Source organism: Colobus angolensis, unplaced genomic scaffold, assembly GCF_000951035.1.
Source record: "Colobus angolensis palliatus isolate OR3802 unplaced genomic scaffold, Cang.pa_1.0 Scaffold90, whole genome shotgun sequence".
NCBI lineage: Eukaryota > Metazoa > Chordata > Mammalia > Primates > Cercopithecidae > Colobus > Colobus angolensis.
This window is the reverse complement of record NW_012122932.1, coordinates 5,356,316-5,368,560: the sequence shown is the minus strand read 5'-3', so window position 1 is coordinate 5,368,560 and position 12,245 is coordinate 5,356,316. Positions and strand designations below refer to the sequence as shown.

Below are 12,245 nucleotides of genomic sequence, written 5' to 3'. Positions count from 1 at the left end.
GCAGAGGAAGCCGACCTAGACTGGGGGCTTAGGAGAGCTTCCCAGAGGCGGCAGCATTTGAGTTGAGACTCTCAGAATGAGTGGCACTAGTTAGGTGGAGAGGTAGGGGTGTCATGCTTTTGCAAAGAACATGACAAATGCAGAGGCCTTGGTGGGAGGAGGGGAAGTAGGGGAGCCGATTTGAGGATCGGAGGGAAGACCAGTGTGGCTGGAGCCAAGAACAAGGTGGGGAAAGAGAGGGGCAATGCAGGGTTCGGGATGTAGCCAGGCCCTGACCGTGCAGGCCTGCAGAGCATGGTGGGAGGCCTGGGTCTTATCCTCAGCATAATGTGTAGTCACTGGACATTTTTATAGCAGAGTGGTATGGCCATATTTCTGTTTGAAAAGCTCCCCTGACCATGGTGTCCACCATGAAAGGCTGAAGGACCTGGAGCTGTGTCCACTCGTCAAAAGACTGGGACCTTAGCGACTGCCATCGCTCCCTGCAGAGCTCTCATGGGCACAAGGCACTGCCTCGCCTGTGGGACTTCTGGGAACACAATTATAACTAGTGGGTGGGAATGACAGGGAGGTCAAGTCCATTGCAGCATGAAGAGGAACTTTCTAAGGGACACAGTTGTGCAGAAATGGAGCCAGCTCTGGGAGGTAGCGAGTGTCCTTTTGCAGAAGGTGTGTGAGTAGAGGCCATGGGATGGATACCTTGGAGGGGTTATGATTTGGAGGATTTGGTGTTTGGAAGAAAGGATTGGACTTCTCAGTCATTTTCTGTTTTTCCCTGAAGAGCCCTACGAGTTCAGTGGAGCCCCTTAGAGGCTGCTTTGATGAGTGGTAGAGGTTGGTTTAACGGGAGGGGCTCCCTCCCCAGAATTGCTCCACTTCCGGGGTCTGGAGCCAGATTGGGTTCAAATCCTAGCCCCACTACTTCCTGGACCTGGAACTATGAGCAAGTCATTCAAAACCTCTTAGTGTCCCAGTTCCCTCTTCTACAATGAGATAATAACCTGCCTTCTTCATAGGGCTGGGGGAAGATTACATGACCAGCGTACCTAAGGTACTTAGCCCTGGCACTTGGTAGCACCCAGTAACCCTAGCTGTTATTTTCACTGTTCCCGTATTGCATTCCATAAGAGACTTTGAAACTCACTCTACCAGATAATCATGAAGTCCTCAAAATTTTTGTTTATTTAGAGTCTCCAAAAAATGACCGTGAGGGGCCTCAGTGAGACCAGATTGTGTCATTTGGCTCCACCTTCATCTTGCAGAGCCAGCTGACCTCAGATTGCCGAAAAACTAGAAGCCACTTGCACAGTGTGGCCAGAGCCTCAGCTGGATGAGAGGCTGAGATGGGTGGCCAGCTTGTACACCACTCCCTGAACCGAGCTGTTTACAAGACTGGGGAGGCTCCACCCAGAAGGCTTTCACGTGTACTCTGATGGGAGTGACTGGGAAAAACTCACTTCCCTGCTGCTGAGTGGAGAGAGGCCTCATCCGGCTTTGACCTGCCATCTGTTGCAGAAGCCTCCAGGAGCAGCAATCCTAAGGGTGGGGTGCAGTCAAGATCCCCTTCCTTCAAAATCTCCCGGAAATGGTTTCAGGCCCTCTGGTGCCATGACCAGTTTGTGTGTGTGTTTAATTTTTGCTTCAAGCTCTAGCAGGACCTGCCCCACGCACACCCCTACCCCTCTGTGAGGAGCTGTGGGAAGTGTGGGTTTGTTTCCGGAACAGAAGAGTGATGGATGTTCTGGCTGTGGGGCCTTCTCCACCTCCACTCACAGTAGCCTTGCTGAAGCCATTGCAGATGGGAGAAGGTCATGCCAGCCAGGTCTGATGAGGGGCCCCAGCCTGAAGCTGCCAGGCCCTGAGGTTCAGACCCTGGACCCTACAGCTCGAGGCCTGTGGTGCCAGAAGCCCAGATTAGGGTGGCTGTCCATCCCTGGATAGCTATTTGCACGAATCATGGACATAAATCCAAGTTGAAGATCAACATTCTGACTCATGTTCATTTATGCACTAATGTGCCCCTATCAACCCCCTGCTTTCCTGGATCCCTCCTTCTGTTCCCCTTTTCTTCCTTTCCCTGAGAGGGTCACCATTACTCAGGAGTAATGGTGACATATCAGGGCCTCCCTGAGGGTAGGGCAGCCAGGGGCAGTCGAAGGAGCCTAGGCCAGGACTCAGGGGACTTGGGTTTAAGTTCCAGTCCTGCCCCTCACTCATCAGGAGACCTGGGGCAAGGCGTGGCCCTTCTGTGAGCCTCAGTTTCCTCATCTGTCAAACAGAACCTCATCTTAACCTTAAATGACTTGAAGAACTGGGAGGGAATGAGAGTAGATCAGAACTGGTTTTATAAACTCCCAATGCTGAGTGACAGAAGCAGAGTGGGCCAAGGTAGGAGCCAAAAGCAGAGACCCAAAGCAAAGCATTCTCTGATTTCTTTTTTTTTTTTTTTTAAGAGACAGTCTCACTATGTTGCCCAGGTTGGAGTGCAGTGGCTATTCAGACTCAGTCACGGCTCAGGAGAGCCTCAAAATCCCACATCAGCCTCCCAAGTAGCTGGGGCTATAGGAGTGCGCCACTGCACCCAGCTATTAGGTTGTTGCAAAAGTAATTGTGATTTTTGCCCCTTTTTTGTAGCGGGGGGGGGCCTCCCTCATGAAGATGCCACCCCTGACAGGGCTATGTGGCCCTTGCACTCTGCCTTGGCTGATCTCGGAGAATTGTGGGGTGGGGAGGTAGCCTTGGATTTTGCCATATGGCGAAAACCACAGTTACCTTTGCACCCACTGTAAAAAGTTTTTGTTGTTGTATTTGTTCTTTTCTCCTCCTCCCCATTTTACCCAGCCCCACCTTCTCCTCCTCACTCCCCACCCAGGCGGGGGCAGCCACCATTGAAGAAGCACCACACACAGTAGACTCAGCTGCTGCAGAAAGGCTTTTACTGGGCAGACAGGGGGTGAGTCTTATGCCAAGGGACCAGTGAGGGGAGAGGGCACATCCTCTGAAGGAGCAGGGGTGGCATCCCTGCCCAGGGGCCTTAGCCTGAATGCACTAAGAGCTGGCCCCTCAGACAGGCTCAGGGGAGGTCCGCCCACAAGGGCTTTGGGCCCCTCCCTCATGAAGATGCCACCCCTGACATGGGGTACATGGCCCTTGCTCTCACATCTGCCTTGGCTGATCTCAGGGAGGTTGATCTCTCCTCAGGGAGAACTGTGGGCTGGGGATGTAGCTTTGGGAGGGCCCTTCAGGAAGGAGGAGTTGAGGATTGGGCAGTGTGGTAGACCCAGAAACTTCTGGGGACGTCAGTGGTAGTTACTAATATTTGGAGGCAGTGGGAGATGCTGGCCCCAAGGTTGAGGTATTGATTAGAGCAGAACAATTGGACCTAGAGCTGGTTTTTCCTTTGGGTTTAGGTGTAAGTGAACTATTATCATTGGAATGGAGAACTGAAGAGAAAGGGTTGTTATTCTCCAGCATTACACAGCTGCAGGCACACAGATGGTACACATTCCCAGAAAGACACATAGGTAGACATGTGGCTGTACATGTGGCTGTACACCCATACACACACACAGTCACGCACACCTGTAGGCCTGTGTGTAAACACCCACATGCACCCACACTCACATGCCTGGCAGTACAGACACAGAACTGTATGCATCCATTTGTGCCAGGCTGGGGCCTTGAGTGATAGGAAAGGGGTCTGTGGTGGGTAGATAGTGTGGTTGGAGACACGGATTCCTTCCTGAACGAAGTCCCTCCCCTACATGGTGGACACGGGATGAGACAGCCTTCAGTTACTTCCTCTTGAGCCCCAGGGCTGCCTGCCGCCTCATGTAGGACAGGATGTCCATCTTGACGTTGCTGATCGTGGTCCGGTGGTGCCAGCGCATGATAGGTATACCATCTGGCCCCACCAGGAACTTCTCAAAGTTCCAGCGGATGTCGTGGACCTTCATGGGTTCCCAAAAGAGGCGGTCAGATGTACCCAGGAGCTCCGAGGTGGGAGGACAGGAGTTCTAGAGCAGGGATGAGAGGAGTGTCAGCCTTGCTTGAGGCCACCTGACCTTCTTCCTTCCTAGACCTTCCTGGGGTGGGAGAACAGCCTGGCCCTGAGAAAAGAGCTCCAGTTTGGGAGTTAGAAGACTGACTGCCAGTGCCAGCTGTGGCTCTAGAAGATTGTGAAACCCTTAGTATGTTCACTCTGGGTCCTCCTTCTGGGCCTTTCCTGTAAAATGGGCCGGTGAGACCCTAGTCAGGGTCTGCAGAGCCCTCTAGCTGGAACAATAGATACCAAGAAATTCCCCAAGAGCCCAGGAGCAGGGGAGGTGGCATGGGCCTTCACGGTGTGGACTGGAGCCAAGAGGGGCTGCAGTCCCAGCCAACACAGGTGGGAGCTCACTCACCTTTAGGAAAGTGTAGAATTTCTGCTCTTTCTCTCCATTCACATCCCCTTTCTCAAAGAGCTGGAAATTAGGGACAAAGCCTCCACCTGGTCGGACATACCTGTTGAGGAATGTTCTTAGGTGGGTTCCAAGGAGGTGGGCACAGGACTCAGAAATGAGAGGAAGGGACAGAACAGGGGAGGGGGGCGTTGGGGGTCTGGATTTATTCCGCAGTGGGAAGCAGGAGCCAGTGAATGTGCAGTGGGTGTAGGCATAATGTGAGTCTGCGGTCTTCCTTTCCAGCCTGGTCCCTTTTCAGTGTCCCCCCACCTCGGTGCTCCCCGCAGATGCACATCACAACTAGTCATGTCTGTCCTTTTCCCTCTTTTGTCCCTTCCCTTCCATTCCCTCATTTGACTGGGGATCCTAGAAGAGGAGAGTGGTTCTTGGTGGCTGATAAATGTTCACCATGAATTGGGGTTGATACAAGACACATGGGCCATGTGAGCGGTACTTTCTTAGGATACTGAGTGAGCACTCACTTGAGGCTGGGAAGGATCTCTGAGTTCTCGCCTGGTTCCTGTTTTCCAAATTGGTTGCAGGGAAAGCCGAGAATGACGAGACCGAACGGTGCAAGCTCTTCCTGTAGTGCATTCAGTTCTGGACCAAAGAGAAAGAGCAGACATGGGAGTATCCTGGCAAGGAGCCCTGTCTCATCCACACCACTGCCCCAGCTCACCTGCTGTGCCGCTGGAACTACTGAGGCCCGAGAAAGGGAGGGACTTGCCCAAGATCACCAGTGAGTTCACAGCAATGCTGGGACTCGGGTCCTATCCTCTTGACACTAATCTGGATGGATTGAAGGTTTGTGGGGAAAGAATAATACCCTTCCTCAAATCAGCTGTCAGTCACCTGCCCGTTGCCAAGGCCCTCCACCTGGGCCTGTTGGAGCACTCATTCAGGGCCCTTAGGATTGAGTTTCCTGGAGCAAGAACTATCCATCCCTGGATACAAGGCAGAGACCTTCTTTGGGGTGAGGTTACAACCCTCCCATAATCTTTGGCAAATCAGGAACACAGATGAGGCCCTGGCCCAGCTCCCCAGTTTCCTCAGTGTCCCCTGGTCTCTTTTGCAGCAGCACCCAGCCCATCTCTTGCCCAAACGCACTGTGCTCTGTTCCAAGGCTAGAGAGAAGCATCCCAGACAGAGCACTCATAGCCACTGGACCACACGACCGCCGTCCTTCCACTTAACGGGAATTCGCCTGATTGCCAGGCAGAGCATGGAGGGTCAAATTGTCCTTGCCTCCCTGACCCCCTGCCAGCAGACTGCTCAGCCCCAAAGCATTTTCCCCTGGGTGCTGTCACTTGCCTTTGGTTGCCTGTTCCCCTAGCCTCTGTATTCTACCCCAGCTAGGGAGAAAGGAGTAAGCATATCAGGAGATCATGAAACCTGGGCCAGATGCCTCATTTCCGCCACTAATAGCTTTGTGACTCTGCTTAAGTTGTGTCTTCACTCTGAGTCTTGGTTTCCTATCTGTAAATTGAGAAGAGGGGAAGGCTAAACTAGATCATCTTCAAAGTTTATTTTAGAATGGGCATTAGAAGTGTAGCCTGCCCCTTCATCCCACTACACCACGCATACACTCTGGGGCGTCGAGGCAATTTGTCTGCTTTCCAGAGAGCTGCCAAGAGAAGCACCAAAGCAGATGGGGCTGAGGGAAAATGAGACATTCTCAGCAAGATGGAGCTCCAGTTATCATCTCATGCTCCAGCCAAAGGGAGCTCTAATCACAAACCTAATCTCCATCCCTCTGCCTTTAGGGTGGTTGAGGTGCCCAGAGATGAAGATGGATAACTGGGAATCTCCTAGAACATGTCCAAAGGCAATCAGACCTCAGGCTTATATAATCATCTTCACAAAACCACGGAACATGGTGGAGCTGGGAAAAGGGGCTTGGACTCTCATGGTTGCCATCACCCTTCCCCCTGTGCACCAGAAAAGATCCTGTGATTGAAGTATGCCATACAGCCCCAAATAAAGCAGGGTGGAAGGGTGGGCTCTTACCAATGTACTGGCCCGTCAGGCCTCAGTAGGTGGCCACGTTGACAAAGAGGACGTATTTGCCAGTGTACTGCTTGAAGGGGATGTACTCCTCCCCATCAATGGTGAGGGCTCCGTACTCGTAAATGGTGCCACTCATGCCACCATGGCAGTCCATCTGGAACACAGAAAGGCCATAAAAGGAGCAGTTAGAGCTGGAAGGGAACTTGGACATCTCCATTTTCAAAAGAATGAAAGATCCCAACAGGGAGAGTGACTTTCTCAAAATCATCACCGAGAATTGGAACTGGACTAGCACTGAGGTCTCCTAATTCCTTGTGTAAGATAATGATTTTGAAAGCACTTAATAAGTGCTTATTAGGTGCTTACTATTAAGTGCTTAATACATGAGTGCTTAAGTGCTTAATAAGCACTTAATAAGTGAGTGCTATGGAGCCCTGGAGAATGACTTATTTTGCTAATTACTTCCACATCACATGTCAACTTCAGAATATTTACTGGGCTCTCAGGGAGACTGCCCTAAAGCTGATGGCTGGGTTCCTGGACGGGCTGATGGAGACTGGTTGGGTGGCTGTTGGAATACTCCAGGCCATTGAGGATGAGAGCCTGAACTAGGCCAGTGTGAAGGAAAAACTGAAGAGAAAGGAGGAAGAGGCAGTATGGACATGGTCATTCAGAGGCTCCCAATCTGGAGGACAGGAAAGATGAGGCTGTTGTTACCAGATAGGGAAGCAGGACTGAGAGCCAGGCATGGGGGAAAGGGCTGTGGCGAGGTAGGGAAAAGCAACAATACCTGCAGGTGTTAATGTTCCGGGTCTGAGCCAGCTGGTGATGACTCTTATGCCTTCTTCCCTCCCCAGCTGCTGCTCACAGTCAGCCTCCAGGACAAGGAGGGACAGAGTACAGTGGACTGTGGGCTGGGAGACCTGGGCTCCACGTCCCTCTGCCATTAACTCCCTGTGTGGTCTTGGACTGGCCCTTTCTTTTCTTCGGACCTGAGTTTCCTCATTTATAAAATGAGAACCTTGAACCGAACCAACTCTCCAACCAGGTCAACCATGATGGCTTGATAGGATCATGATCAGTGGGAGAGGGGGGATTGGGCTCACTGCTGGCTAGTAGGATGTGGCTTATGAGCCTACTCTGCCTCTACCTCATCCCTGACACAGACAACAAAACTCTGAGACTACCCTTGAAAGGATGTCTGTCATTGCATCATTGACACAATTTGGCAGGTGGGCTGGTCGTGATGGGAAAGGAAAACCTTGAAACCATTGTATAAGGTTGTCTTTAAGGTCCTTTGTAGCCTTGATATCCTTTGAAAGGTGGGCAGACAATAAACAAATAGAATGCAAAGTAGCATTATAGATCAGGAGAGGACAGAGACAGGTGGCTGGAGTTAGAGAAGCAAATTCACTCCCTCTCTTCCCTTCAGTTCTGGAGAACTTGCTGTTGAGATAAGGAACCTGGGCCTGACCAGGTGAAGGGAGTGATCCATGCTGGCAGGGCGTGGCCCCTGCACAGGGTGCAGAAGAGCTGCCTCTGTCATGAAGCAGGCCTGCTGAGTCGGGCGAGGCTGCGCTTCCTCCGCAAGGCCATTCCCTGGCAGCTGCAAGCTCTCTTCCTGGCACTGGTGCAAACTTCCTGCTTTACATGAGTCTAATATTCCACACCCTGTGACTTTTGGTGGGTGCTGGAGGCAGGCCCAAGACCTAAGATCAACATTCCTCCTGCTCCTGGAGCTCCTCGTTCCAGCTGGCGCCATTTCCACCTTAAAATGCAGACAGACTGGGACACAACAAATACACCCTAGACTGCCACAAAGGTCTAGTGACCAGAAAGCCAGGCATCTCTATAGCCTGTCCACTTTTTTAACTCTGCCATGATCCAAAAATGAACTCCGAGACATGGAAGAAAAAGAGATGACAGGTTGTCCTAATAATGGGAGCTTGTAAACAGAAGGACCAGCTTCTGGACACAGTTTCAGTTTGGGGGTGTGGCAAGGAGAACCCTATTTCATTAGCTTCTCTTTTTTGCTGGCTGCGTGGCTCTGAGCAAGTCACTTTCACTGTCTGGGCATATAATGTCCAGGGAGATAAGCATGCTGCTTCCCAGAATGGCTGGGAGAATCTATTGGCAGAACAAAACAGGCATGGAATCTCTTGGAACAAAATCCCATGTCAAGGGATAGTGGGGGTCAGAAGGTGGCCCACGAGTGGAGAAGCCACGGCTGTGCTCCCCACTGATCACTGCAACTCAGTCCTCTGTGAGTCCTCTTCCCTTCTCTGGGCACATGGAATCCCAGAGCACTGCATCTGAAACAGTGGCTGAAGGAGATAACGGGGAGAGGCCATGACAGTGCCTCAATCCTCCCAGAGCTGGGCAAGAGAGGAGGGTTCTGGTGGCTTGAAAGTTGGATGATGGGACTCAGCCAGGACTCTGGCTGGCTGGGGCTGCTGGTCTTGTGTCTTTCTCCTCTCCTGTCTTACCACTCCTATCAATATGATGCTGTGAGAAGTGGTCTGGGAGGCTGGAGACCTGAGTGCTGGGCTTTGCTGTGTCTCTGATGTCATGTGACCCCCTTTCCTGGGGCTCCGGCTCCTCCATTGTAAGATGGAGTCAGGTTCAGGGCTGTCTTAAAGGCCCTTTAACTCTGTCAGCCTGTGGTTCCATGATTCTCTCTGCCAGGTTTAGTCACCTAGAAACCAGCGGTTACTAGGATCCCATGCACGTCAGCAGTTGTCACTCTTTCCGGCTTCTGCAGTCCTTTTGTAGAGACAAGGAGCCTGGGCAGTCTGAAGCTGGACTGGGGAGGGGATGCAGCAAGAAGAGGAGGACCCCATCTGTTCCCTAGCCTCTTCCTTTGAATTGGTAGGAGGCAAACACCTGTCTGGGGCTGAGTCCCCTTTCATCCATTCCATTCTCCACATACCCCATAACCCTATCCCTTTACCCTGGGGGCTGGGGGTGAGGTGAGTGGTTGGGTCCTAACCCAGAGCTAAGACATCTCAACTCTAAGAACTTGGGAGCAGAGATCGGCATGCCCAGGCTTTCATTAGCCAGCAAGTCCTGACTGGTTGTATGTGATACGATTACAGCTCACCCTAAAACTTTTCTAGACCATCCCCATCCTATTCTCTCTGAGTCCATTTATCCCTCCCCAGAGTTCTGCAGAGAAGACACAGCTATGATGAGTTATTCATAGAGTCCAGGTTCTCCCCGCTAGCCTTCTTGAGGCAGGGCCCAATTTGTACCTTCTTTGACCCTCCCCAGTCTGAGAGGTTGGGACTCACTCCATGGTGGTGGCCTGTCTATGGCCCACCCCCAACATCAATGTTGAAAATCGACCCCGTTCCTGACCTGGAAAATGCCTTCTGAGTTGGGGATTATGAACAGGGATGGATAAAAAGGAGGGGGCTTGGACAAAGTGGCTTCATATCCATTTAGACTGACTCCAAGGAGAGGCTGATTAATGGGATTTACGCTGAGGACAGAAAGGAGGTGAGTAACATGGAAGGAAGCCTGTGCTTGCAATGGTCCTCCTGAGAAGTGGATAGAATTTTGGAAACGGACTCCTAGACTCATAAGGTCTTAATTAAAGCGAAGGCCCAGAGGATTTTAGAAACACAAGCTCAGAGCTTGCAAAAATGTGAGTTATGCGTGTTGGGAGGTTGGAGACAGAAATTGCTCTTTTTGAGTCTATCCCTACACCTGGCTTCTGCCTCCTTCCCCACCCACTCCCACTCCCTGGGTAGAGGAGAGGTCTACAGAGCCCACGCCGGTACACACTGTCCAAGGAGATCAGCATGCTGGCTCATCCCACTCTTGGTCTCAGTATCCCCACTCCAGGTATGGGCCACACACCTGCTGGAAATAGACCGAGGCTCCAGAGAATTCTACCTCTCCTTCTGAATTAGCAGTCCCCAGCTTTCTCCAACTACCAGGTTTCCTCAGGCTAATGACAGTGGGTCCTGGGTAGTGAGGCTGCCCCAGAGGAGGAAATTGCAGAGAACAGCTTGTGGATTTTTCAGCTTCTCCAAGCATCCCCTCTGAGGCCGTCAGCTTCATTGTGCCCCATGCACTCCCACCCCCAAACTCCCCCCTGCAGATGGAGAAACGGGGGTCCAGGAACAGGTAAGGACTCAGGGTCCTGAGTGTTCTGCACTGTCACTCCAGAGCTCTTTGTAGCACTGATCTCTGCGTCTTCTACCAATGCCCTGAATCCAAGTGGCCATTTCTACCTGCCTGTATCATTCTTGGGCTAGAAGAGCCCCCCACAGCAGTTCTTCAGGACCAGGATCACCCAGCTGCCTCTCCCCTTTCTCATTGTCTGTCTCCCTAGGAACTTGCACAGCCCACCCAGACGCCAGTCATTTTTTCTGTGACGCCCTCCCTCTCAGGTCCTACTGAAGGGGAGCAGCTCAGGCACGGAGGTGACATAGATGTAGCAAGGCGATCCCTGAGGTGGCAGTGGGGAGAAAATGCGAGCTCGGGGAAAGAGACCTTCCTTCCTTAGTCATTCTGCCCGCCTGAAGCACCAGGTTTCGGCTCTCCAACAGATGGAACTACGAGACGACGACGGTCGGGGGCGGGGTCGCGGCGGCAAAAGGGGTTCAGGCGGTCCCTCGCACCTGGGGATCGCCCATCTGGCGGGGAGCCTGGGAAAAGGGGTGCATTGCACTAAGCGCTGGACACCGAGGGGCTAGGTTTGTTCTCCTGGCCCCCGGCCCGGAGGCTCACTCACCTTCGACTTCTCTTGTCCCCGGCTCTGCGGGAGGAAGCCGGCCAGGAGCAGGGAGAGCAGGCAGGACGCCTGCAGCAGCCGGGCCATGGCGGGCTGGGGGCACACTCAGGGTCGCCTGAGTCGCTGCCTGATCCCTGGCCACCGTCCGTCTGAGGTGTCCGGCGCTCGCAGCCACCTTTCAAGCCCCCGGGTGTGACCAATCCGCGGCCAAGCCGGGGCCCTTGCAGCCAATCGCTAGGCGGCTGGGATTTCAGGGGCGGGCGCGACTTGCCCTCAGCTCCCGCTTCCCCGGCCCGGGGGACAGTGACATAAGCAAATCTGGGCAGAGAGGTGGAAGTCAAGTCCCTGTGGACGTGGGAGGCGGTCCCTTCCTCTTTTGGCTCCAAAGTGCGAATGGAGGCGGGCACAGCAGTCTCCATTACAGCGAAGGCAAGGGGGCTAATAGCACCCAAGAACTGATGGAAGTCTCCATTCTGGGAAGCATTCCTTATTCCTATCGAGGCTTTAAAAACACCTTGCGATGGTCCTCTGGAAATTGAGGGTTTAAAATTTCAGCAAGATCTGAAGTTAAACTTCCAGAAACGTTTACTATATATAGGTTTAGTGCTTAAGAAACAAAGAGTGGGTGTCCTGGGATTTTGAAAACCCCATTCTGGTTAGGGCACTGGGACTGTAGGGACAGAGAAGGTGGGCTGCCTTTCCTCCCCATCATAAGGGTCACAGCTGACATACCTGTAGCAAAAGACAGGTTAGCAAGAAAAAAGCATAACAGATTTATTTAATTAAAGTTTTCTGTGACATGAGAGTCTTCAGAAATGAAGACCCCAAAACTCAAGGAAAACTGTTTATTTTTAGGCTTAGATTCTATGAAGACCATGGAAATGCGCAGAAATGTGAGTGGAGAAAAAGGGAATGGTCTAATAGTAATAAACGGAGTGGGAAACCCAGCAAGGCTTGTCTGTTTGTATTCTTGGCCTATCTGTGGCTAAACCACCTGGTTTAGAAGCAGAAAATAAATTTGCTCCCTGTGTAGTCTTTAACATGTGGCAGTTCCT

General features: G+C 52.2%; 2 protein-coding genes across 9 annotated transcripts in view; one reads left to right on the top strand and one right to left on the bottom strand.

Moving 5' to 3' along the window:
* The window catches only part of TNIP1 (TNFAIP3 interacting protein 1), a 58,096-nt gene extending 56,116 nt beyond the window's left edge, over positions 1 to 1,980 (top strand). For 6 of the 8 annotated variants that reach the window (XM_011931611.1, XM_011931610.1, XM_011931617.1 and 3 more), the window contains one exon: positions 1,189 to 1,980. In XM_011931611.1, the coding sequence (XP_011787001.1) occupies positions 1,189 to 1,223 (35 nt within the window). In that variant the 3' untranslated portion in view covers positions 1,224 to 1,980. The remainder of the gene's footprint in view (positions 1 to 1,188) is intronic. The other 2 variants (XM_011931615.1, XM_011931613.1) reach the window with 1 other exon arrangement.
* A 934-nt stretch (positions 1,981 to 2,914) lies between these two features.
* On the bottom strand, positions 2,915 to 11,334 carry GPX3 (glutathione peroxidase 3). Its single transcript, XM_011931608.1, is given in 6 exon segments — positions 2,915 to 4,016; positions 4,404 to 4,503; positions 4,925 to 5,042; positions 6,450 to 6,603; positions 11,078 to 11,104; positions 11,191 to 11,334. Coding segments are annotated over 6 exon segments (708 nt in total). The 5' UTR covers positions 11,278 to 11,334; the 3' UTR covers positions 2,915 to 3,794.
* Positions 11,335 to 12,245: the final 911 nt, after the last annotated feature.